Here is a 26,670-nt window from a genome sequence, read left to right as displayed (position 1 = left end):
GCCTTCGACAGGCGCGAGGAAAGCCCAGTGTAGCCCTCCACCCGACGGAGCGCTCTCCCTCACAGCGCGGGGCGCGGGGGCATAGCCCGGCGCGGGCGCCGCGGTCAAGTTCAGATTGCCCCCTTCGGTTGGACTGCTCAGAGCTCCGCATTCCTCCGGATCTACCCGGCAAGGAGGAGACGCGAGCCCGGCAGCGTCTCCACGCGCTGAGCGCGCTCTCCCTGCACCCCGGGGAGGAGCGCCTCGCGTCACCCACTCGCACCCCGAGCCCTCTCCTCGGGAGCTCGGGCGCCGCCTCGCTGCTCTCCTTTCGCTCCCTCACAACCGCCTCCCCACCCCTCCCCTCCCGGGGCCCCGCGCCTCCCCTCCCCCACCCGGCCCCCCGGCCCGGGGTTCTCAAGGACCAGCCTGCGCTCCTGGCGCCCTCATGTCTTCACGGGACTCCCCGCGCCGGTTGACGTGGTGTCTCGTTCGGATTTCCAGGCCAGACCTCAGCTCCGGCGGCAGCATCAGCCCGGCCCATCTCGTGCTACCAAGCGCTGCGCCCCGAGAAGGCGCAGAGCGCTGCCGCCGCCGCTGAGCCGCCCGCCGCGCCCCGGGCCCGCGCAGCCCCGGCCAAGAGCGCGGCGCGCGCAGCCGTGTCACCCCCCCCTCCCCCCAAGGCAGCGGCGGCTGCTCGGACCTCGGTTTCTGGGGGTGCAGGGCATCGGCGGAGGAGCTGTCGGCATCCCTCGCCCTTCTCGAGGCGGCGGCGGCGGGAGCCTTGGCTGCCGCCTCCAGCGCGCCCTCGCTGCCCCAGGATTTCGAACTCGTGCCCCTGACCTGTTGGGCGGGGCTCTGCGCTCCTGCCCTTGGCCCGGATGGGGCTCCTGGCTGGGACTCGGGGCTCCTGGAGTTAATGTCCAACTGGGGGTCTGCGGGGACCGGATCCGAGGTGAGTGGGGGAGCGGGCCGGGGGTGCAAGGGGCGGGTGGCTCCTGAGTCGCCGGAGGGCGCGGCGGCCTGCAGGGCGCGGAAGACAGAGGGGGCGCGGCCGGACCCCAGAGCAGGCGGTAACATTGGAAAGAGGAAAGACTATATGGAACCGAGGCGCCGGGAGGATAGAGGAGAGAGAGAAGTTGAACAGGAGAGGGGCTGGCCTTGCAGAGATGCCGTTGGCTTTCCACGTGGGCAAAGAGCGCTGGTGCCCGATGCCTGTGGACCCCCGGAATGCCCGAGAGGGTCAGTTTCCCTCCCCGACTCGGTGGGGTGCTCTTCTGTCAAGTCCCAGGACGGTGCGGGTTTGGGGTCATCTTTGAACCCACCGCGACCACAAAGTGTCCTCTCTGGACGTGCAGCTGCAGAGATACCATAGTCTGGAGTATAACTTACTATTGAGCTTATTTGGGTCTGTTCCGAGGGAAGGCGCACACCGTGGAAGGGACTGCTGCAAAGGTGCTGAGAACGTAAAAATAGCGGGCTAGCCTCTTCCAGGGCGCTGTCTTGCAAAGCTACATTCCTCGCCCTTTTCTGAACCCGATTGCTTGCACTTTGATAATCCCCGCAACCCCAACTAACCATGCCCGTCGAGGTTAGGAGAGGGGCTGCCTGGACAGTCCAGGACTTGAGTCTCCGCCTCCAACAGTTTCTTGAAACTCTTCAATGTCTCCGCCAGGCCATCGAAGTTATTTTAGTGACCTTTTTTTCCTGTACTGTGCCACCTCCCCAATAACACCCTCCACCATTACCTTGCACCTCTGGGCTGATTGAGCCGTGGCTTGGTTTACCAGACCCACCCGGTGAAAACGAACCCTCATCGGGGAGTGGTGTGGCCTTTTACCGGAACCCCCAGCCTCCTGGCGCCTCCCTAGTTTTGGCTGTGGCAAACCCGCCCGCAGAGCCGACGCGCGCGCCCGGGTGGGGAGGGGGGTGCTGCCCAACCCATTGCTCCCAACATTTTTGCTCATTGGCGGGGACAAACACAACTCTTCCGGCCGCTGCCGCCGGTGTGCTCGAGCGTACTCCACAGTACTTTGAATGTACATTTAAAGTATTCCGAGGAAGAAATGCAGCTTCCAACTTCACGCACGCACCTCTTCCTTCCTCCACCTCAAAGTAGGAGCCGCTGGGCTTCCGCCCGGCCCGGACCAACTCTAGCGCCCTGTTTAGCCACACCTTCGGTTTGGCGGGGTTTGGGACAGGGTCGCCTTTTCAACAAGTGTCAGATGCCCAGGGAGCCCGCAGCGTCCCAGCCCACTGCCGAAAGGGTTTCGGCCGTCCCCCCTACCCCCGGAATATGGCCTCGGGCCCCTTACAGAGAGACCTCTCCCCAGACTGCACGCAGAAAACGTCCCTCCTTTTTCTTTCCCCTGGTCTTGGGCCCAACAGTTAGGGGGAAATAAGTTCTCCGTCAGGCTAGGACACGAGGCACACTTAAGAAAAGCAATACATCTTTCAGCAACTTGTGTCCCTACCCCAAAAAGAAAACTCGGAGTTACAGCACGCCCCCCACCTCCCCGCCTCCCTTTTCTCTCCCGGAGCCCTGGATCTTGAAGGCAATGCCCAAACAAACCTCCCAGCCTGCCAGACAAAGGAAGGCCCGGGGGCACGGGCGGCGGAGGCACTCGCCCCCGAGGAAGCTATCACAATGATGCGGGGAATTGGGGGAGGGGGAATTCTAAAAGGTTACTGAGACACCAGCTCAGGTGAGGTGGGAAGGGGAAAACTGGGGAGAGGATGAAGGGTCGGAGCCTGAAGAGCAGGCACACTGGTGAACACATCCGGAATTTTCGGGAGTAATTTGGTATTAGGGGGAATGAGGGAGGGAGGTGCTTGTTCACCGGTTTTATACTTAAAAAGACGACGCAGCCTCTTTCGTGTGGGCACTACAGGACTCGGACGGTTTCTGGTGCCCCCTGGTGCTGGGAACCCAGAAGCGCCCCACCGTGAGCCGCGGCTTTTGCCGGCACTGCGGCTCTCCAGGGCGCCCTTTCCGCCGCGGGCCTGGGGACCACCGGTGCGGGCGCCTGTGACGCGCCCTTTCCCTGCGGGCCGCGATGGTCCGGGGCGCAGAGGGAAGGCGTCCTGTGGGGTACAAAAATGGGTGCGGGGGCACCTGGTGGAGCCGACTTCGGGAGGAAAGCGTGGTTACCGCACGTGGCAGGCAGCGCGTTAAGCAATTCGCGCGCATAGCAAAGGCGGCTGGTTGCAGGCGGAAACACGTCCCGCAGCTGTGCTTTGAGAAAGCGGTTAGGGGACAAACAGGGAAGGGGCGGGGGGGGGGGGGGGGAGGAGGGGTGAGTTGGGGGGCCCAGATGGGCTCTGAGAAAAGCGTCCCAGTAGATCGCTGTGTGTGCTGAGGGCCCAACCCCCTCGCCTCTTCCTTCGCCCAGCAGATACCGGGAACTAAAGAGCCGCTCCGAGTAGAGCCGGCCCCGGCGATGCTCCGAGGGAAGAATGCGCCTCCCTGTCGCGGGGGAGGTGGGAGCGTGCTTTCCGGGCCTGCGCCGCACCCGGCCGCGGGCGGGAATGGGAGCCGGGAGCCTCCTCTGGCCAAGCGGGGACTTTTCCACTGTTTCCTCTTTTGCCAACTTCTCCACACTTTTAATTGAGGATCTCCACGTCCAATTTAAAAAGCTCTCCGTCGGCCAAGCAGGGAAAAAAGGAAAAACCCTCTTAATGCGGAAGGGAAATCTGGTGCCTCTGTCGCTTCCTGCTGGCGGGCACCTCGATTTGGAATGGCGCATTAACCCCGCGGCTCCCTGCTCCTCAGGGCCGCCAGCCATTTCGCACGCATCCTGGAGCTGGCACCGGGGCGAGGGGGCGGGAAGCCTCGCGTCCCCCCATTCCTCTCTGTGCGCTCATTTTGCACGGCGTGGGTGCAGTGTTGCCTGGGCCGCTGCGCCAGAACCCAGACCTTTCCCCCCGGGTTTGTAAACCAGCCAGTGCGGCATGAGATGCCCGGAGCTACAGGTTGCCTGGAGTTCCCAGCCTCTACAAACGCCCCGAGCCCCACAGTTGCTTAGCGAACAGACTCCCGAGGGATGGAAAATGCATTCGTCTCCGCAGCGGTGGGAGGTGGAGACCGAATTAAACGCTTCCCCGGGTGGCCTGCAAGGGAATCTGGGCGGGAGTTCTGGGTGGAGATGGGGGTAGGGCTGCTGGAAGGGAGGCGGGTAAGCCTGGGAACGTATAGAAAGATGTCAGGCCGAAGTTTCAGCTTTTACCTGGAAACCGTCTTGCTCTCTCCCATGGGAAAAGTTCAAGGAGATTTTCCTTAGAATCGTATTTGGAGGAGAGGGGATAATCAGTTGCATGAATCTCGTAGTTCCCACTTGAGAATTCCCTTGGAAACTGGAACCCTGGCATTGGGAAGACACTGGGTCCCCTCCACCTCCTGATTGGGTGGGGCAAGCCCCGAGTTGACAGTGCCTTTTTCTAGCCCGCCCCCAACTGCGATTGCGCAGTCCGCCTTTCTAGGGCTGTTGTGGCCTGGTAGGCCAAACGCAACCCCGGTCCCTGAGAACTGAGCCCCAACTCCGCACCCTTTCGTGGTCTAGGCCTTCGAGTGCCCGTGCGCCTCCGCAGCGTCAGAGGCGGCGTACAATTGTCTCGGAGTGACCGTGAGAGGGGCACGAGGATCTCGAGACTCCTCTGGGAGGTGAAGGGATTTGGGGCCAGAATCTCGCAAAACTGCAAAAATAAAATAGAGCGTGTTAGGGTATACCACGAAGGATTAAAATTCTCAAGACAAATGCAACCTAACAGCAATGTTGGGGCATTTATTGAGCGCTTACTTTATGCTCCTCTAGGTCTTTCATACGTTGTTTAATGTTCATAACTTAAAAGGTGGAAGAAATAATTTAAACTGAGTTGATGCTTTGGGAAATAACATAACGCAGGTATTCCCGTTCAGGCCAAAATTCTCCAAGTCCCTACTAACTTCTTGTCCAGCAACAAAATACTTCCATAAATAAGTGTGAGTAATGAAGCGCTGGGGTGGAGTGAGTGGGGCCACCAGGCCTGCCCCTGTCAGCAGGATCAGGACCCCGGGCAGAGGGACCTTGATTTTATTCCTAAAATGAAAAGCTGGCCGATTGCTTGGGTGGAAGGCTGGTTCCCTGGACCTACGGGAGCTGCCGGGAAGGTGGGGCGGTCTCTAACTGGGGCTGAGGATGCAGGGTGGCCGCTGCCTCGTCGTTCCCAGGGAATGGGGAGGTGGGGACGCCAGTACTGGTTTCGTCGTGTTGGCCAGGTATCGTGCTGTCGTCGTGTTGGTACGAGCAGGGGCGGCGGCCCCGCTGGGAAATCTGACCCCCGGATCCAGTAGCAGAAGAGAAGGGCAGTTGTAGATAGATTGGATGTGGAGAGCCAGCCGCGCCTGGGACGCAGACGGGACTTGGAAGGAGGGCGCGGGATGCCCAAGGAACCGCTGGACTGCAGCCGTCCGGGAGGAGGGCGGTGACGAGTTTGAAGGGGGGCACCAGGACCCGCCGGGATGCCGCGTCCCGGGCGTCCCGGCCTAACGCGCACTCGCCGGTCCTCTTCCCCGCCCGTGCAGGTGCCGCCGCCGGACGGGACTCTAAGATGAAGTTATGGGATGTCGTGGCTGTCTGCCTGGTGCTGCTCCACACCGCGTCCGCCTTCCCGCTGCCCGCCGGTAAGAGGCCTCCCGAGGCGCCCGCCGAAGACCGCTCCCTCGGCCGCCGCCGCGCGCCCTTCGCGCTGAGCAGTGACTGTAAGAACCGTTCCCTCCCCGCGGGGGGGCCGCCGGCGGTCCCCCACGCACCCCCACCCGCCGCCCGCACGCACCCCAAGCTGGCAGGGACTGCTGTACGGCCTCCCACGCCCGCGCGGAAGCCCCCTCCCAGGGTGTGGTTGCCGGTTGCCGCCCAAAGGCCCCGACGCCTGGTCGTTATATGACGCGTGCTGGTTCGTCCAGCACAGGGGGTATCAAATGTTTATGCTGTCCGTTTAGCGTTGCGATGAACAGATATTTTCGCTACCACTACCACCACCATAGGAAACCAACACAGCCTTCCCCTTTTCTCAGCGTCCCCATCCTGCAGACACACTCCCTTTTTTTTTCTTTTTTTCTTTTTTTTTTTTTTCTTTCTTTCTTTCTTCCAAAGCCCTTTATCTGTTTGGGTGTGCCTGGCTGTGCCGAATTCTGAAAACAATTGCATTTCCATCCTAAACTGCCCTTGCAAGGGAAGAGGCTGAGGTTTTTCCAAGGCCAAGCCAGAGTCAGAGACAACACAGAAGGGCCTCGATTTCCAGAACAAGCATCTGGGTAGTGTCAAATCTGTTCAGAAAAGTTCCGGTTCTAGAAAGACTGAACGGTGAAGAGTGCTAGCTAGGACTAGGGGGAAAAAAAGCTGTAGTTCACTGCACACGCGACAATATTAACTCTTAAGAAAAGACTAGATAGATAGATAAATAAATAAATAAATAACTGTGATTTCCCCCTCAAAAATGTTTTAGATAGCACTCTATTAGGGCATGTCAACTATGATTTGATATAATTTACCCTCTGCTCTTCAGAAGTTTATCTGTTGCTTAAAGCAAGGTATGTGCATACATTACAAGTTAGAGGTTATTGGGGAAGTATGTAGGTAACAGAGGTAGCAGTAGAAAATTTGACACAACCCCGATATAAAGCAATGGTGAGCTGTAGCCTGGATGTCACCCTGGCTACTCCCTCTAGCTATTTTGCACTTAAACTGAAGTCAAGTGCACAACGGAAGCAGCCCCCCGGGGCAAGTCAGTTGTATGCTAAAGAGTCCCCCAAACCTAGTGGCCTTGAGCTAAAAACAGTGCAGGAAACGTGATGTGCTCGTTTTATGCTTAATTACAACAATAAAAGCATCTTCTTCCAGAAGTCCCAAGGAAAGGGGGGAAAAGTGCATTTTTTAAGGCAAATTAAGACTTCAGGAGTGACTTGGGGTTAGGAAAAGAACATCGTTGATCCCTTGAAATTAAAGTAACTGTTCCAAGAGTTTCTGTCAGTTAGTTGTATAAACCTATTTTTTTTCTAAAATTTATTTATTTTTGTTTTTTTTTATTTTTTTTAACGTTTATTTATTTTTGAGACAGAGAGAGACAGAGCATGAACGGGGAAGGGTCAGAGAGAGGGAGACGCAGAATCTGAAACAGGCTCCAGGCTCTGAGCTGTCAGCACAGAGCCCGACACAGGGCTCGAACTCACGGACCGTGAGATCATGACCCGAGCCGAAGTCGGCCACTTAACCGACTGAGCCACCCAGGCGCCCCAAACTTATTTATTTTTGAAAGAGAGAGAGCACAAGTGAGGGAGAGGCAGAGAGAGGGAGAGAAAATCCGAAGCAGGCTCTGCATTGTCAGCCCAGAGCCCCACTCTGGGCTCAGTCCCACCAACTGTGAGACCATGACCTGAGCTGAAACCAAGAGTCGGATAATTAACCAACCGAACCACTCAGGCGCCCGTGTATAAACCTATTTTTAAAGGCTTCGGTTTCAACCATGAATTTCTACTTTAGTGTATATAAATGTTTCTCCAACAGAAACTTAAATTTAAAATGCCCCTGGGGCGCCTGGGTGGCGCAGTCGGTTAAGCGTCCGACTTCAGCCAGGTCACGATCTCGCGGTCCGTGAGTTCGAGCCCCGCGTCAGGCTCTGGGCTGACGGCTCGGAGCCTGGAGCCTGTTTCCGATTCTGTGTCTCCCTCTCTCTCTGCCCCTCCCCCGTTCATGCTCTGTCTCTCTCTGTCCCAAAAATAAATTAAAAAAAAAAAAAAAACGTTGGATAAAATGCCCCTTAGTGCCATTGTCTTCAGAATAGTACCCATGAGAGCTGAGTAAGCGGCTTTTCATTCACTCAAACAGCCTAGGCCAGAGGAACAGGAACACAGTGTTAGATAATAGTTCTCTAGCCAGGATGTTCAGGAGAAATATGACTGGGCCTGATTATGAAGCTGATTAATTCATGGAAATTTAATTAGCATATTAGTATCATGTCTACCTCAGCTTATTTAATGCTGGCTCTGCTTTCAACTAATTCTGACTTTGGACAAGTTACTTACTTACTTTAGACCTCAGTGAAGTTTACAACCATGCCATAAAGGGAGGCCTTTCCACTCCCAAACGCCAATGGATATGAGATTTTGTCCCCTTAGCCTTCATGTTCCTGCCCTGTCCTCTGGGTAAAGACTCAGGAGGAGAGACACCCCCCCTCCCCCCACCTCATTGGAATCCCCTGGGGATCTTTAATGGCTTACTGATGCTGGACCTCACCCTGAGAGATTCTGACTTAATTGGTTTGGGGTGTGGCTTGGGCATTTGGAGATTTAGATGTCCCCCAGGTAACTCTATTGTGCAGTCAGGGTTGAATCCCTATGATTTGATAATACTCTAAGAAAACCTGTGCCCCTGGGGCGCCTGGGTGGCGCAGTCGGTTAAGCGTTCGACTTCAGCCAGGTCACGATCTCGCGGTCCGTGAGTTCGAGCCCCGCGTCAGGCTCTGGGCTGATGGCTCAGAGCCTGGAGCCTGTTTCCGATTCTGTGTCTCCCTCTCTCTCTGCCCCTCCCCCGTTCATGCTCTGTCTCTCTCTGTCCCAAAAATAAATGAAAAACGTTGAAAAAAAAATTAAAAAAAAAAAAAGAAAACCTGTGCCCCATGTAAGATACAACCAGTAACAAAGCAAGCAAGGTAGCATAATCCCACTGATTAGGGCAGGGTGCGGTGTGCATAGGACTGGTGGGAGAAGGGACATTACTTCCCTTTTCCAAAACTGATGCTGAGTCATCACTGGACAAGATTCCTACTACTGTATTTACATTTGAACCAGCAGAACACACCCAATTCTGTTTTATCTATGGCAAGACCCAGTAGATCCTAGAGGACATTTGAAACGGAAACATTCCAAAGAGAAACTGAGCTGCATTGTAAGCCAAGTTGACTTCTTTCCAGGTATGTTCAATTCGGTAGCAAGCTGTCAGTGCAGGGAAGGCAGAATAATGACAATGTGCAGACTTCGAACACTCAACCAGAGTCAGCATGCCCCTGTCACTGTGCTGACATTTATATCTTGCACTCTACACCGTGCAACTGGTTAAGGCTTATGTAGAAAACATTAAGTCACTCATTTCATTCGAAAATCGCCCCTCTTGTTTTCAAATGCTTGTGACTCAGTGATTGAGCAAAGGCACTTTCGTACCACCTTAACAGCCACTCTGTTCAAAGGGGGCTGGACTGCATGCACTCACTCCTGAGGTTCTATGTAGGTTGGCTGTCTAGTAAACGGGCTGTGGCTACCTCCTGTAGCAACTACGAACTTGTCTAAACTCAAGGACTTGTGGTTTTCCCTTTGGGGCATCCAAGACTTTTCCCTTCAGCTATCTTTTTCTTTTGTTTTCTGTCAGTATCTTCTTCAAAGGGTGATTAGAGCAGGCTTGAGGAACCTAGGAGGTGAAAAAGAAGGTGAAATTAGCAGATGTCAGCATTGTAGGGCTGAAAGTTAACCCCTTGTGGTCCTCAGGGGAAAGCAGCGTGTCCAGAGTGCCAGAGTTCCACCACGATGGGTGGCAGTCTGCAGACACTGGGACCAGAGTTTCCCCAAACCACTGAGATGCAGAGCTTTTGGTTTTGCTACCTAGGGAGGAAGGTCTTCAACTAGTGACTAAAACCCCGTTGCACAAGGTTGTCTGAATTTATTAAAGGTTCGTTAATCGTCATGTATGCTGGATCTTGGCTGTATATGACAGCTTTGTGTTTCACAAGCAAAAGCAGAAAGTGCATGTGATTTTAAAATTTGCAATCTAGGGGCGCCTGGGTGGCTCAGTTGCTTGAGCGTCTGACTTCGGCTCAGGTCATGATCTCGCAGTTCCTGGGTTTGAGCACCATGTCGGGCTCTGTGCTGACAGCTCAGAGCCTAGAGCCTGCTTCAGATTCTCTCTCTCTCTCTCTCTCTCTCTGCCCCTCCCTGCCCCTGCTGTATCTCTCTGTCTCTCTCAAAAATAAACATTAAAAAAATAAAAAATAAAATAAAATTTGTGATCTAAAAACATTTATTTGTTCAACAAATAATGTCTGCCTACAGGTGCCAGGCACTGTCCTAGGTGCTAGGAAATCCCTGGTACATATAATAGACAAAAGTCTCTGCCTTCACGGCACATACTATCCTAGTAGATGTATAGTGTGGTACGCTTAAGCAGTATTGTAAACCAAAACTAAACATGAACTGCCTTGGGCTAGGACAGTGGACTTTTTGTGTGCCTAGAAGCCAAGTAGAAGAAACAGTGAGCATTTGTTAAATTATAATTATAGGTAGTGCACAATTTATGGTAATATGATGGGATTATATTCCACCAGTTTGGTAGCAAGTGACAAAATTTTCTATGAAAACAATCTTATAAATCAAGCCTGGGCTGGACCACACAAATGTAGGTATAAACCATAATATAGCTAAAATATAATTCACAATATTAGGCTAGAGCCTCTTCCTGGGGTGTCAGTCCCATAATCTGCAGAAAGAGGGCACAGAGCAAGAAATCAGGGAATTTCAACAGGCATAGTGGCACTTCACACAGTCAGATCAGACTAGGGTTTGGATCCCAGCCTGGGCACATAACCAGCTATTGCTTTTCTCTTAAACCTCAGTTTCCTCATCTGGAAAACGGGGACAGTATTAAAACCGTCTCAGGGGCTGCGATGGGAGTTAAACAAGATAATGCACTGTAAAACCCATGCCCCATAAGTATTGCCGTTGTTAGTCGCCATCTTCCTCCTTCCAACAGCCCAGTGAACGCCTTTTTCTGGCCTCCCCCTTCCTTTTCAGCCTCTGCCAAGACATTGCTCTGAATGGTGGAATTTCAAGTAGCACAACATAGTAAGCACAGTGAAAGAAATGCAAGCCTTACAGGCAGGCTCTTTTGGGCCCTGAAGTCATCATTTGGTCAGCACTAGTCAGGGTAGCCTTGCCTGGAATTCCACCACCACACCCGCCCCCCCCCCCCACCCCGGGTCAGGCTCCCTGGCTCCTCCTGGACTTCACACCTCCTTCTCTTCCTCATTTTCTGAGCCCATGTAGTTTCTGTGAAATTTTTCCCACCAGCTTCCCATGGGCATGTTAGGGTGACCCTCCTGCCCCACTGCAAGAAGGCAGACAGACCCTTGTGTAAATGATGGGGGCCGAGGGGGAGGGACTGTGATTTGGAGGCTACCTATATTGAGTATTTCTGTTTTAAGTGATCCCTGTTGGATATTTAATTTTTTTAAAAATTTTTTTTTCAACGTTTTTTATTTATTTTTGGGACAGAGAGAGACAGAGCATGAACGGGGGAGGGGCAGAGAGAGAGGGAGACACAGAATCGGAAACAGGCTCCAGGCTCCGAGCCATCAGCCCAGAGCCTGAACTCACGGACCGCGAGATCGTGACCTGGCTCGAACTCACGGACCGCGAGATCGTGACCTGGCTGAAGTCGGATGCTTAACCGACTGCGCCACCCAGGCGCCCCTGGATATTTAATTTAAAAATGCTTATTTTAATTTGGTTCAGAAACCCAGCAAAAAACTTTCAGTGAAATTTAGTAAATGTTCAGCCCATTGTTATCCAGCAAAGGAAGCTTCTAGAAGCTGGTTAAATGTTAAGTTTCAAATCTAATGTTATGGGATATAGAATTTGGAATAAATAAGCAGCATCTACCTATTGCTTTTTCTTGCTTTACTGGCTGTATGAATGAGCCGTACTATAATAAATTAACTTCCCAAGCTGGAAAGGGGCCCTGCCCCTTGGGATGAGGCTCCTGAAATCAATAAATTGCATGTCAGACCCTTTTAGGAAGCACAGATTCCTCACTTGAGATCTGAGACCAGTATCTCACTCTGGCCCCAGTCTGGAGACCTATATCAAACTGTTGCCATTTAGTGAAACCTATTTCAGGCTTAATTTGGGTTGGCCAATCTTAGGACCTTCAGCTGACCCAACAGCCTAAGAATTATGCTTAAAAGATTCTGCTTTCACTGATACAAAAATAAAAGGGCTTTTCTCCCCCTAACATCCCTTTCATCTTTATTTATTTAGCCCTTAATGGTCCATAGCACCTTCATTCAATTAAAACACTTATTTAATCAATCACTTGAGCTCAATCAAGAAGTAAGTCTTAAATATCTTTAATGTGCTAGGTGTTGTGTGGCTTCAAAAACACAAAATTGTGAATTTAAACAGCTCATGATCTAGTTACACACAATGGACAGGCAGATGGGTGGGTGGGCGGATTATCAGACAGATAGATATGTCTACCAAGGGCTTTACATTAGCTGAGGTCATGGTAAGAATTCCTAGCAATGAGGTCACTGGGATTTAGAGATCATAGCAGGAAAGGATTCAGGGAAGAGTGAGGATTTGAGCTCATACTTGAAAGATGGGTATTAGGAAGGGAGGGGAAAGGGAAAAAAGGCACATTCCAGACTCGGGAGAAGCATAGGCAAATTTATGACTATGATATGGGGAAGGGGCAGGTGGTGAATACAAGGAGGAGGCCAGACCAGTCGCCAAGTGCTGCGAACAGGTGGCAGGAAGTGGTGTGAAATTTAGGATATCTCCGTAGGTGATACCCGGATTATGAGATGCTGTAAAATCCTGGAGAAGAAGGGGTTTGCTTTTTTTTTTTAAGTTTATTTATTTGGCGGGGGGAGGGAGACAATACGAGTGGGGGAGGGACACAGAGAGAGGGAGAGAGAGAGAATCCCAAGCAGGCTTCACGCTGACGGTGACAGCGTGGAACCTGATGTGGGCCTCAGACCCACAAACCACGAGATCCTGACCTAAGCCTAAACCAAGAATCTTATGCTTTACCAACTGAGCCACCCAGGTGCCCCAGGGGTTCTCTGTTTTTGATGGCAGCAGGGCACCCCTGGAGCCTCTCAAGTAGGCAGGTGGCTGGGAGTGGGATTGTGCTGAACTTCTTGCTGCAGAAGTGACTCAGGTACACAGGCCGCTCACGAGTGGAGTCGGTGGCATAGGTGTAGTTTTCATTTTGCAGTATCGTGCCCTCATTTGTAAAAAGTTTCTAGGCATAGACACAGTTTACTAATCCTCCAGTAAGTGAATAACTACAACTACAAGCTGAATAATAAAGCTAGTGCCATAGTGCTTCTTAGCTATCCACGTGGTCAACTCCGTTTTTAGCGAGTAAGTTTTATAGCTTATGCTAAAATTAAGGAAGTTTGAGCTCTACTGGAAAGGAGGAGATACTTTTATCCCCATTTTACAGAATAAGAAATGAGACCCAGAGACCTGCTCAAGGTCACAAATCTAGTAAGTGATGACACCAAAATTTAGACCTCAGACTTCTGGTCTCAAAGCCAGTATTTCTTGGCTTAACACAGACTGTGTTCCCGTATTAGTAGACTGAGAAAACACAAACACTGGCTTGCTAAAAATACATTCACTAACCCTGAAACACAGATTTTTCAAGAAAATCAAAAGAGCAAGCTAACAGAAGCAGGGAATATTAAATTACCTTTATCTTTAAGCCTTTTTTTGTTTGTTTAATTTCCATTTGGGTAGCAGCCGGCCTAGGCTCATATTATTAATAGCTACTTTGAAATCCAGACCAGAAGCTTTTAAGGAGGGATACGTGAATTTCTGTACGTACTTCTATATCCCTGATGTTTGTTGCAGTGAGAGCAGGCTCCTGAACATTTGGGGACAGTGAGATCTGCTCGAATGTTTGATAGGCTGGCAGCATTCGGGAGGCCTTCTGGGAGGCACTCATTCTCAGATCACTCCCATTTTGCCCAGGGAAAGGGGACATTCACATGGGAAGCCACAGGTGACTGCACAAGCACCAGAGTGATCGCCACAGCGGGAATAAATGGATCTGCACAGGCCGAGCTTGGGTCACCACTGGGAATTGACCAGTTAGCTCAGTAGAGACAAAACCCACTTTGGCATGACCTTAATAAGGTAATGGAGGTAGAAAGGTGTTTTGTTTTGTTTTTAATGTTTATGTATTTATCTTAAGAAAGAGAAAGAGAGGCAGAGAATCCCAGGCAGGCTCCACCCTGTCAGCGTGGAGCCCGACGTGGGGCTCGAACTCCCCAACTTCGAGATCATGACCTGAGCTAAAGTCAAGAATTGGATGTTTAACTGACTGAGCCACCCAGGTGCCCCTGGAAAGGCATGGTTTTAAAAATCTTCAAACTTTTTTGTTTGTAAACCTGCAGAAAGAATGGTGAAAACTATTGTGCAGTTCTGAGATGATATCTATAATTTTTTAATCACAAGCTTAATAGTTGTACCAGATATAATTTCCAGGGGATTGGCGAAATCTTGGAGCTGCAAATTTAGTTGATTCAGTGCGTGGAAAACCATCAAACTACAGCCCAGATTAATTGACTTTTGGGTCAGAAAAGATATGACTTCATTTTCAGTTTAAAGACACATGTTAATGTATATCCCTGACAACCATTACACTTCTGGATCCTAATTAGGTGATGAATAGACAGATGGGTGGATGGACAGACAGATAAAGCCCAGAGCCTTGCTGTGAGTGCCTGGCCAGAAGGAAATATGGAACCACCCACTTCAGAATATCTTGGTTTATTCGTATGGGACTTCAGAGTACATAGTTCACAATACAATTAACACCCATGTATCCTTTACCAAGACTGACCTCTTAGCATTTTGCTTTTTTTTTTTTTTTTTTTTTGAGAAACATTTTTTTTTCCTTGAGAATTAGTTGCAAACATAACATCAAATATTCGGCACATACCTTCTAAGCACGAGGACTTGACCTTATATAACCACAGTTCAGTTATCAGTCTCAGGAAGTTTAATAATACTGCTATCCAATAGATAACCCATATTCAGATTTCCCCAGTTGTGACAATAATGTCCTTTATAGTTTGTTCTCCTTAATCAAGGATCAAAAATTGCGTTTGATTATCATATTTCTTTATTCTCCATTAGAATAGCTCTGAAGCTTTTTTTTTTTTTTAACCATGACATTGACAGTTTTGAAAAGATCTGATGTCTTGCCTGCTATTTTGCAGACTGCCCTTCAGTGTGGATTTCTGTGATTGTTTCCACGTTATGAGATCCAGGTAAACATCCTGGGACTAAGTTTGTGATGGTGTGTCCTCATGTCAGGAGCCACCCGATCCCAGTGTGCCCCAAAGAGCCACGCGTGCCTGAACTGTCCTCACATGGCACCTGCAGCTTTCATCCCCTGGACGGGGCTTCCCAGTGAAATGAGTGAGATGGGCAGGAAGTGCACCTCTCTCACTGAGGTGGAAGGCTGATCGTAGGAGGGGACGTGGGAAAAGAGAACCCGCCACAGGAGCGTTCGTAGGCTGATTTCAGGATGCAGCACCCCGGAAACTGATTCCTTTAACCTGTAGAAAGTTTTCGTGTGCCCTCAGCAGGACACCTGCCTGCTCAGTGTGAAAACATGGACCCATACCCATAGTGGACACAAAAATACCATTCGTGGGCTGTGAACTCAGTGGGTGTTTGTGTGGTTAGTTTTCGGGCATTTCTGGGGAGCACAGAAGCAGCAGCACAAACAGCACCTGCTCCCTCCGCACCCAGACCTCAGACCGCTCTGCTGGGGCTCCAGGCCCTCTGTTCTGGGGAACACACTAGACCAGACTAACAAGGGACAGTGTCTGCACCTCCTTCGGGCTAATCTGGCTTTGTGCAGACAGGCAGAGTTGATCTTCACACTGCTGCCCCCGTGTAGGTGTCACTGAAGAATTGTCACGGGCAACCATATGGACTTCAGACCCCATTGGTTAAATGCTTTCAGGCACTGAGCAGAAAACTCTGTTCCGTTGTGGTAAAGATGGGACTATCCCCATTTTAAGGGGAAATTGGGACTCCGCAGGGTTAAGCAACTCAGCCAGACTCTGGACCAAGGGCAGCCCGAGTCCAGAACTCACTCTTGTGACCACACACCCCCAGGTCCCCTCCTGCCAGCCCAAGACACTCCTATCTGACCCCTCTGGCTATGTCAGGAAGAGAAAAGTCAGGTGTTGGGATTTTGTAAATGCCAATCATTGTTGAATGATAGGTATAGCTGATTTCATGAGGAGTCTTTGAGATGCCAGTAAATTCATTCACTGGGGGGTAGAAAGTCTCTCCTCATATCTGACTACAGGAATCTGTGGAACTGGCCCAGATGATTGAGAACACTTTTCTTTCACCCCCTTTATTTTCCTTTCATCTTCTCTTTATCCCTCCTCTTCGTGCCCATGTCCCTCAGACCCTCAGCATATTCCTCTTACCCACGGCCCCTGGGGAGGGCTGAGGGAAGTAGGATGCAGAACCCTGGAACATTCTGCTGCGCTGGCTTCAGGCAGGGCTTTGTGGGAAGGAAGAAGCCAAGGGTCCTTTGCTTCCAGGTTCCTTTCGAGTTTCCCCTCAAAAAAACCACCCTGCCTCTGATAACACCATAAGGGATTATGTTTTCAATTGACTTTTTGCGCACTTGATTTTATTGGGTCACTTTCTCACCCTTCCCATAAATTTTTTATAAAGGCAATAGCCGAGCTCATGGTGTGTGCTTGTTAGCATGGGGCGTTTACTGCTGACTATGGAGTGCTTTTAGCTCACACCAGGCGTTCATGGATTAGTTAACAAATGGACACCCTATGGGGTGTGTTTGTGACTTAAAAGCAGGAGAATGGACATTTTCACCCCAGGGGAGCCATGCTGTATTACTGTAAAATTATTAACATAACTGTAATAAAAGCATGGACCACATAGGTGGAAATCAGAACAGGGCAATCAGAATCTGGATAGCAAAATGATATACTGTCCGTCTCCTCCTGAGTGAGGTTTTTTGGCTATTTGTATTCACGGAATAATTTCCATTACACTCATGACAAGTTTTCTTAGTTAAGCTGTAAGGTAAAAATTCAAGATAGTATAACTAATACTCGTGTGCAATGCTGGTCAGAGTAGGTGGAGATAGTGAATAAAATGGCATTTTGAAAAGCAAAGTGGCTTTTAAAAGTGTACCCGAGGCTCCTTTTCCTAGTCTCTGAAATGGTTTGCATTCTAGTTGGTCTTTTTCTTCTGCCTTGAGAGGATCCAGAAATGCTTTTTTGAACAACAAAACACTGGTGTTTTTATAACGCAAATACTTTTCAAATAAACCCGTGTCATGCCTTCTTGTCAACAAACCACGGGTCACGGAGAGAATGCACTGGTAGCTCAGGCAGTGGTCACAATGACTTAGTAAATTGCCACAACTGCTGATTGTTCTTTGGGAAAGAGCTGCCATAGACTCCTCTTGAAGGTAACCCAAGAGTACCCAATAGCTAGGACAGCCCGTCTCACACTGGGTGAATACTCTGCCCGGTATAGGAAAGCAAGGACGGTCATCAGCATTCTGGGGCTTAGTGACCTGTAGACTTTTTATTTTTAATTAATTCAAATAAGTGAATAAAATCAACGCTTATAAATAGCAGATGACAAAACGCTGTAGAACTCTCCAGAGAACTGGAACATTCTCGTGGACTAACACCACACATTTCAGAGGTCACTGAGGGGCAAATAAGAACAACAGGCAACAGCTTCCAAGACAAGCTGGATCTATGATGCATTTGGTAGCAGTTACCGTGGGCGATTCTAGCCTTGGAATCATCAGCCGGGTATGACCCAAACGTGCTTGAAGCAGCGAAAGCAGAAATGGATAAAAATGAGATTTTAAGAAAATGGCAAGTGTAGCGTTTGACTATCAGCTGATGGGGACAGAAGGATGACAGCATACTGGTGTGCTGTGTCCCCTCAGAAGTCATCGGCTCCATCCCTACCTTTACAGATACATACTGAGGTGTAAGGATGCCTCCCACGAGAGGAGACAGTTCACCTCTTTAGGCAAGAGGTAAACCGAAAAGGTTGAGAACGCTAGAACCTAAAATACCTCCCATGGAAGGAGAAGGCCCCACAGCTCAGGAGTCAGAGCGCTGGTCTTATAAAATACCTCCCTCGGGGTTTTGTGGGGCCCTGAGCAGAATGGTCCTGAGGCATCAGCCAGAGGCAGGCCTCTCCCTAACAGGGTTGACCCAAAATGAATTCCCCACCAAGACCTAGACTGCCTGCATGTTAGGGTTTTAGCACTTGGGGAGAGAGTGGACAGAGAAGGTCTCATTAACCTCAGAAGGGCTAAACAACTAGTCCAAGGTCACGAGTCCAAGGTCAGGGACTGACCCCAGACTGTAATTCCAGGCTCTACAGCGAGAGCCTCATCATTTGGTGCCAGAGTGAGTTTGAGAAGTTTCCGGAGATGGGGCCTCTCTGTCTGAAGCTGCCATGCCACCACCCTTGGCTGCTGGTTTTCCGGTTTTAATTGGGAAATTGCCAGATCTGCCTTAGAGTGATATGCAAGAACCAGGGCATGGGAGATGCCCCTGAAAGGCATGGCTTTTCCGTTTTCAGAGACAGTTTACTGTATCCTGTGGCTCAGGGCAGCCTAACTTTAGAATCTCCTTCATGTAACTCAGTTCGTACTGGATTTTCCAACAAAAGTCGGTATCTCACTTCTTGTTCTGAATTTGGTAAATGTGTACAGGTGAAATCAGCATAATTTTGCACTTGCTCCAGAGTAAATTGCCACATGCCTCAAGACTTGAAAAGCTGCATGGTAGTAGAATTTTTACTTAAAAACAAATAGGTGGCCTGGGACCCTAGAACAGGTTGAGCTTTAAAAACTAGGGGCGCCTGGGTGGCGCAGTCGGTTAAGCGTCCGACTTCAGCCAGGTCACGATCTCACGGTCCGTGAGTTCGAGCCCCGCGTCAGGCTCTGGGCTGATGGCTCGGAGCCTGGAGCCTGTTTCCGATTCTGTGTCTCCCTCTCTCTCTGCCCCTCCCCCGTTCATGCTCTGTCTCTCTCTGTCCCAAAAATAAATAAAAAAAAAAAAAAAAAAAAAAAAAAAAAAAAACGTTGAAAAAAAAAAAATAAAAACTAAACCAACTGAGTTCACATTTACGAGGATTGTGGGTTTTTTGTTTTTTGGTTTTTTTTTTTTTTTTTTTTTTTTTTTTTTCAACGTTTTTTTTTTTTTTATTTATTTTTGGGACAGAGAGAGACATAGCATGAATGGGGGAGGGGCAGAGAGAGAGGGAGACACAGAATCGGAAACAGGCTCCAGGCTCTGAGCCATCAGCCCAGAGCCTGACGCGGGGCTCAAACTCACGGACCGCGAGATCGTGACCTGGCTGAAGTCGGACGCCCAACCGACTGCGCCACCCAGGCGCCCCATGTTTTTTGGTTTTTTTTTTAATCTTCTCTAAGCTTCAGTTTCCTGATCTGTAAGGTTAGATAATATGCAATCTCTACTTTAGCCTTGCAGGGATGTTGTTGGCCTTAAAGTTAACATTGTGTGAAAGTAAGCATCCTTCCTACCTTTATATTGGTAATATTTTTAAGTGCATCAAGGAAGTTATTTTAAATATAGAATGATGAAATTTTGTACTGTGAGGAATTTTAAAGCTAAGACTCCACCATGTGGTTCTTATAACATTTCGGTGTTAGTGACGAAAATCATGTTTGTATCTTATTGAAAAGTAAAAACAGGGATGCCTGGGTGACTTAGCTGGTTAAGCGTCCGACTTTGGCTCAGGTCATAATCTCACAGTTCATGAGTTCGAGCCCCACATCGTGCTCTGTGCTGACAGTGCAGAGCCTGCTTGGATCCTCTGTCTTCCCTCTCTGTCTCTCTGCCCCTTCTCTGCTTGCACTCAATCTCTCTTCCTCTCTCCCTCAAAAATGAATAAATATTTTTAAAAAAATTTTTTAAAGAAAAGTAAAAAAATGCATTCTAAGGAATGACATTAGTTGGGAATTTTCTTGAGAAGTTAATCAACCAGGCTGATTCTTTTCATGTAAACACACATGTGCGCATGTGCATACATACAGATATGTATGTATATATGTGTGCGGATAGATGGAACTTCTGTTTTTCATATACATATGAAACTGCGGGGCAGTTTGTACTTTACTGGGTGCACAGGTGGGTAAAGAATATCAGATTAAATATTCCCACCCGCAGGGGTTTTTCCCCTTGTGTCCCATCTGTGGACAGCCTTTCAGGAGAGGCTCTGCATGGGAGGACAGACTGCCCAGCACTCAGCAGCCCCAGGCTTGGCCTTCCGTGGCCTCGTACGGGAACAGGGCACCACCTGGAGCAAAGCCATTCGGGCACTGGTTCCAGATGCGCCCCCCACCTGTGTGGCGCCCCCGCCTTGGCTGAAGCGGCAGCTCACCTCAGTGTATTAACCCTTGCCCTTCTAGTCCATAGAAGCTGGGTGCTTTACAGTTACGTACAGAAGCTGGTCCTCCCCAGAGCAAGAAATAGTTGGGCCTTCTTGCTGGGCCCCTGCATCCCTGAGGCTTACTTGGCCCTGAAGACAGCTCCTCTAAGAGGAGGTACTGTGGGTTCTAAGAGCCAGCCCCCTTTATTCTGGGAGCCTCAGAGACCTTCCCTCCATTCTCAGAGCCCATTGCTACTCCGGGTGAGGCGTTATCTCCTCACTGCTTCATAGATAACTTTGTGCTGCCTTCCTTTGGGGCCCATGGGTTCAAGACAGGCTGAATGAAGGCTGGCTTAGGCCCCTGGGCTGAGGACACAACTCGATAGGAATATAAAATGACCTCTTTGATTAAAATATAGTTAATAGCCTGTAGTGTTTTTAAGAGAAATCTAACGTTTAGGAGACTGCTTTGTCTATTCAATGCCTACTCAACTCAGATAATGTTTTGAATTATGTACTTTTTAGGTAGCCTATTACAAGGACTACTCTGAGGCCTTACCGTTGTTTCTATAAAAACTCAACTGCCTTTACAAAACAGGCAACATCCCAGTCCTTTGTTCCTGAGGTGACTTTACTATATTTTCCCCATAATCGAGGGAGGCAAAGTCTCACTCTGAATGGTTTATTCCCAGAATTATGCCCCAGTACAGGGTCTCATTTGTTTAAATAACACTGTTTATACAAAGGACACATCAAAGTTAAAGTATTTTAAAGAGAATAATGCCAGAATATGTGGTTGCATACTGAAGGATCACTTAAATGCATTTGAACATCTTGATTTTTTAAAAACGTTAGCTTTTAGATGGACCTGTTTTTCCCAGATACATCCTCCAACTGTGTCTGGGAAATGAGCAAGTGTTTGACCTAGTTTTTTTTTTTTTTAAATGATGCTCCTCTTTTGTGGTTTGCAAATACTTTACTATCAAAGTTAATACTAATGAAGGCTATTTGTGTAGCAGACGTTCTGCCAAGCCCTTTATAGGAGGAAGGAGAAACTGATATGCTATTAAGTTTTAATCTAGAGAACTAATCCAAATCCCAGCCCCTCTGTTTCTCCTCAGTGACATGAATTCTTGGAAGATACAGGCAGCTGTGGGTCTGCCGGGGCTGCGTTCGAGGCTCTGCAGAATTTCTAAGGACAGGCGCGGTGAGGCGTATGGCTCCTTATGCCCCCAAAATGCCTAGTGTTGATAAATTAAGGCACCTCTCTATAAGTGAACTCAGCATCAACACGCCTGGAGTTAGTAATTTAGTTGGAAGAGACAGGCCTAGTTGTTCTCTGGCTTTTTCTGGTTTCTAAAATTCATATCCATGTAAGACTTGCAAGATGAATATTTATTTTTTGCTCTATTTTTCAAGAAGGAAAAGAAAGGAAAAAGAGAAGGGGAAAATAAGAACCCTTCGACTCGATAAGAATCGCCTCCACCCTGAACCTGGGGCTTCAATAAATATTTCCACATTAACAATAAGGTATGAGGGAGATTTTCCCATCAAATGAGAAATTCTTATTAGCTATACCCTTTGGTGTAACATTGAACATTTATTGACTGCTTTCCAGGTTCCTGGAAGCCTTTTAATTCAGGATCAATGATCTGTTCACCACCTCGTCCAAAAGCATGGGTGATTGGTACATTCACACTGCTACACTCATCACCCTGAAAAAGCCAGGTCGAATATCAAATCAAGGGACTAAATGTTCTCATCACAAAGTATAAGTATGTCGCAAACATTATTTAGGACTGCTTATACTAAAAATTTATCTGCTATTAACCTGAAATTCAAATTTAACTAAGGTGTTCTGCATTTTATCTGGCGGACAAAACCAGTGGACAAAGCCATGCAGTCAAGATGTCATAAAAAGGAAGGAAAAGGTTTTGGGGGAACTTTGAAAGTATCAGGCAATAAATAAGAACATTATATATACTGATTCAAATTGTTATTATATATAACTCCAGTGGTATAAAATTATGTAATTTATTGTTACATAAATTAATAAGTCTCTAAACCAGTATAAGTTGAACTTTTGCAACTCAAATGTTTTCCCATGAGTTTAGGTTAAAATTTTAGTAATGTTTCGTCCTCATTTCTGATTAACCTTCAGTTGATTCCTAAGCGATTTTAACTTTCTGTGTCCCCAGGTTCTTAAGTTACTGATCCATTCAGGAATTCTTGAATGGAGCGCAGGATTGGGAAGGGGGACCCTCATGTGGGTCCTTTTGTAAAGCAAAGAGTCTTTGGGGGGAACACGAAGACTTTTTTTGTACTTTGATTAATCACCCCTAATATATCAATTTTAGAAGTTCGGATTCCTGTACAAGCATGGTTTTTTGAAACTGAGCACAACTAAACCTCATTTCCTCATCAAAACTTCTTCTTGAAAAAAAATCGCAAACAGTGTCAGCAGCTCCTTTTTCAAAATAAGAAACTCTGGTTTCTTTAAACCAGAGTGATTTCAAGGTTTTTGTGTTTTAAGGAGAAGAGAAAACTTCCTAAGGAAGTCAGCTAGAAAGTGGTTCAGAGGAAATGACAAACTCAGAGTACCCTTCCACGCCAGACCCTGGGAAGGTATCCGTCCCACGGAGCACGAGCCATTTCCCAGGCTCAGAATGAGGTGGATATTGAGAGACAGCACTTGAGTGCTTCAGGAAGCTGGAAAGGAAAGTCAGCTCGCAGCTGGATGTTTACCTCTCAGGTGGAAAATGATGGTGCCACTCAGGGCATCATCGCGGCTTCCTGTTTACTTTGGAGCCTGTTATTTCATAATGGTGTTGTTCTCAACTGAAGCCTAAGTGTCCCCTTGAAAAATTAAGGACTCCTTCTTCTGTGCTTTTTTCAAGTGCCCTAATTCATTCAAAAAGTACGGAGGGCCTCCAGGGGGCAGACCTATTTTAAGCACTTGGGATTCATTGGTGAGCAAGCCAAGCAAAGGTCCCTGCCTCCTGGAGTTGACTTTCTATCAGAGGAGACAGACAATGAATAAAAAAACATAAGAAATAAGTCCTACAATGTGTTGGAAGATTGTATGGTTGGGGGCGGGGAAGCAAGGGAGGAGGGTCTGAATTCGGGTTTGGGGACAGATTGCATTTTAAACAGGGAAGTCAGGGTAGGACTTGGTAGTGATGACATTTGGGCAGAGATGTGAAGGGGATGCGGGAATTAGCCTGTGTGTCTGATCTGTGGTTCTCAACTCACGATGATTTTGCCCCCGGGGACATTAAGCAATGTCTAGAGGAGGGTGGGGGGATACTACTGGCACCTCCTGGGCAGAGGCCAGGAATACGGCTCAATATCCTACAACATGGGAGGACAGCCTCCCATAGCAAAGAATGATCCTGCCCAAAATGTCAGTGGGGCTAAAGTTGAGAAACCCTGTATGTGAGGAACGGTAAGGAGGCCAGGGAGGCTAGAGAAGTGGCAGAAAGGAAAAGAGAAGTAGAAGATGAGGTCAGACGTAACAAAGGCTGGAGGAGAAGGGGTGGCCAGGTCAGGTAGGGCCTTAGGCCAGTGTGGACTTTTGTTTTTACTCCAAGAGAAATGGGGAGCCTTTGGAGGGTTTGGAACAGAGAGGGACATGACCTGCATTAACAGTTTTAGGACTATTGCTCTGGCTGCTGAATGGAAAATAGACTGAAGGCTAAGGCTGGCATGAAGGAGTTCAGGGGCTGTGGTGAGAATCCAGGCAGAGATGTTGGGGCTCAGACCAGGAAGCAGCTTCGTGATTTCCATGCAGCAAAGACATCCACAGCCAAATTTTAGATATCAGACAATGAGGTGTTCTGGGGATTCCACACAATCTCCACTCTTTTCATTACAATGCATCCTATAATATAATATATATATTCTATATAACCTAGATTGAGCAGTGTCGATCAATATAGGTCTCTCAGTTGACCAAATGATCAGTAGACATGGTTAAGTCGCCTTAGCTGGATTTTGTTCACACAATAGGATACTGATATTTGTTTTAACAATCAGTGCATGAAAAAACAGTGTGCCATGGGTTAGGCACAGCGTAACCCTTCTCTACTTTACCATGGTTTGGCAAAACATGTTCACTCTTGTGAACAACTATTTTGAGGTGTATTTTTCGAAGCTGCGTACAACCCTAAACATGCTCAATTACCTACAATTGGGATGGAGGGAGCATAAAAGGTCTAGGACCTAATAACCAGGGGTTTGAATAGCTTTCTTCTTTTAGAAATGTATTTAACTGAGGTGCCTGGGTGGCTCAGTCGGTTGAGCGTCCGACTTCAGCTCAGGTCATGATCTCATGGTTTGTGAGTTTGAGCCCCACGTCGGGCTCTGTGCTGTCAGCTCGGAGCCTGGAGCCTGCTTAGGATTCTGTGTCTCCTTCTCTCTCTCTGCCCCTCCCCTGCTTGTGCTCTGTCTCTCTCTGTCTCTCAAAAATAAATAAATGTAAAAAAAATTTTTTTTAATGAAAAAAAGAAATGTATTTAATTGTTCAAATAGCTCCTCTTCTCTTACTTGCTCAGCCAAAGCAAATGCTGCAACAGAGCAGAAAACACTAAGGGATTGGGAATTCACGCTCTTACCCAGAGGTCTCAGGCATCTGAGAAGCATCGCCTCCCCATTCCTCTGTGTGATCTCCGTGAAGACTACATCTCTTGTCCTGTGTCCTCCGCGGGAATCCCGGGGCTGCAGAGGCTGGGCCCCACCCCGGGGTCAAGCCGCCTCTCCCACAAACAGCACCCCATTGATTGCTGATACATTTAAAAGTCTTCTTACAGTATGACTATATATTTTTAATTTTTTAATGTTTATTTTTGAGAGAGAGAGACAGAGTGTGACCAGGGGAGGGGCAGAGAGAGAGAGGGAGACACAGAATCCGAAGCAGGCTCCAGGCTCTGAGCTGTCAGCACAGAGTCCAGCGCGGGGCTTGAACTCACCAACCGTGAGATCATGACCTGAGGCGAAGTCGGACGCTTAACCGACTGAGCCACCCAGGCTCCCCTGCTGTATTTTTTTTTTTTAAGTCATGCTGGTCCAAGGAAGCGGTAGTCTCTGGGTCAGTGAAAAGTAGGTTGTTTGCCAGGAAGTTTTTAAGGAAGTTTTAACATACAGTTGGATCCATGAGCTTTTCACTGGTTCTATCAAGATGGGTCTGGTCCCACTCAGCCGCCCAGAGGTGTCGAGTCGGGGAGGGGCTCTGGGGAAGAGTGCTCCGTATTGCAGATGCGAGTGGCAGTGGTGGAGGATCCTTCCCGATCCTCGCCCTCTAAGACAGGGCTTCTCCAAGTACGGTCTGCGGGTCACCTACATCAGAATTCACTAAAAATGGAGATTCTTTGGCCCCCTCCCCGCACCTTCCACCAAGGGCAGGGCCGGGAATCTGCATTTCAGTGAGCATCCCGCACTTTCTCATCCACACGCACATCTGAGAGCCACTCCTCTAGCTTCCATTAGCAGCCGTGAAAAATGGCCTTCAAGGATCAGCCTGCTCACAGCAACCTCAATACAGACTCGTTCAGCACGGCAGCTGTTATGCAAATGAAAGGTGCGCTTCTAAGGATTTGCTTTCTGCAAGGAAATGTGTCACCCACCACGCTAGTCTCCCCTTTTAACTGGATACGCTTCCTTCTGTGGAGACGTGGGTGCGTTCTAGCGTCTGTTGTCGGGGGAAGACTGGTTACGGAGCCTGACTGGCTGGCGGCTCCGCTGTGGGTCCCATCCTGGCTGACTGTCGGAGGCACTTTGATGTAGCAGACTGCTTGAAAGGATCGCTGTCATCTCACGTGACCTTTTCTGTTTCCTTGTTGAACAGCAAATATGCCAGAGGATTATCCTGATCAGTTTGACGACGTCATGGATTTTATTCAAGCTACCATCAGAAGACTGAAAAGGTCACCTGAGAAACAAATGGCCTTGCCGCCTAGAAGAGAGCGGAATCGGCAGGCGGCGGCCGCCAACCCGGAGAATTCCAGAGGGAAAGGTCGGCGAAGCCAGAGGGGCAGAAATCGGGGTTGTGTCTTAACTGCGATACATTTAAACGTCACCGACCTGGGTTTGGGCTACGAAACCAAGGAGGAACTGATTTTTAGGTACTGCAGCGGCTCCTGTGATGCAGCTGAGACAATGTACGACAAAATATTAAAAAACTTATCCAAAAACAGAAGGCTGGTGAGTGACAAAGTCGGGCAGGCATGCTGCAGACCCATCGCCTATGACGATGACCTGTCGTTTTTAGATGACAACCTGGTTTACCATATTCTAAGAAAGCATTCCGCTAAAAGGTGTGGATGTATCTGACTCAGGCTCCAGAGACCGCTGTGTATTGCATTCCTGCTACAGTGCAAAGAAAGGGACCAAGGTTCCCAGGAAATGTTTGCCCAGAACGGAAGATGAGGACCAAGGAGGCAGAGGAGGAGGAGGAG

General features: G+C 48.8%; 2 protein-coding genes across 5 annotated transcripts; one reads left to right on the top strand and one right to left on the bottom strand.

Moving 5' to 3' along the window:
- Nucleotides 1–213: 213 nt before the first annotated feature.
- GDNF (glial cell derived neurotrophic factor) lies at nucleotides 214–26,670 on the top strand. Of its 3 annotated transcripts, none has more exons than XM_058717874.1 (3): nucleotides 214–934; nucleotides 5,540–5,638; nucleotides 26,061–26,670. In XM_058717874.1, the coding sequence occupies exons 2-3, from the start codon at nucleotides 5,566–5,568 to the stop codon at nucleotides 26,543–26,545; spliced, it is 558 nt and encodes a 185-aa protein (XP_058573857.1). In that variant the 5' UTR covers nucleotides 214–934; nucleotides 5,540–5,565; the 3' UTR covers nucleotides 26,546–26,670. The 3 variants fall into 3 exon arrangements, with proteins under 3 accessions (XP_058573857.1, XP_058573848.1, XP_058573867.1); XM_058717865.1 differs by having other exon boundaries at nucleotides 5,540–5,716; XM_058717884.1 differs by lacking the exons at nucleotides 214–934; nucleotides 5,540–5,638 and adding an exon at nucleotides 8,634–8,925.
- On the bottom strand, nucleotides 2,409–5,542 carry LOC131504921 (uncharacterized). 2 transcript variants are annotated; one of them, XM_058717847.1, is made up of 3 exons: nucleotides 4,776–5,542; nucleotides 4,524–4,671; nucleotides 2,409–4,340 (listed from the first exon to the last, which is right to left on the bottom strand). In XM_058717847.1, the coding sequence occupies exon 3, from the start codon at nucleotides 3,762–3,764 to the stop codon at nucleotides 2,865–2,867; it is 900 nt and encodes a 299-aa protein (XP_058573830.1). In that variant the 5' UTR covers nucleotides 3,765–4,340; nucleotides 4,524–4,671; nucleotides 4,776–5,542; the 3' UTR covers nucleotides 2,409–2,864. The 2 variants fall into 2 exon arrangements, with proteins under 2 accessions (XP_058573830.1, XP_058573839.1); XM_058717856.1 differs by having other exon boundaries at nucleotides 5,110–5,542.

The sequence above is a fragment of the Neofelis nebulosa genome, chromosome 1 (assembly GCF_028018385.1).
Source record: "Neofelis nebulosa isolate mNeoNeb1 chromosome 1, mNeoNeb1.pri, whole genome shotgun sequence".
NCBI lineage: Eukaryota > Metazoa > Chordata > Mammalia > Carnivora > Felidae > Neofelis > Neofelis nebulosa.
Note: the sequence above shows the minus strand (reverse complement) of the source record. Positions and strands in the feature narration are given on the sequence as shown.

Excerpts from the sequence above, each read along its gene's own strand:
- LOC131504921 (XM_058717847.1), bottom strand. The coding sequence starts at position 3,764 with ATGGCTGGCGGCCCTGAGGAGCAGGGAGCCGCGGGGTTAATGCGCCAT.
- GDNF (XM_058717865.1), top strand. The coding sequence starts at position 5,566 with ATGAAGTTATGGGATGTCGTGGCTGTCTGCCTGGTGCTGCTCCACACC. Across the intron at positions 5,717-26,060 it reads CTTCGCGCTGAGCAGTGACT|CAAATATGCCAGAGGATTAT; the intron begins GTAAGAACCGTT and ends CTTGTTGAACAG.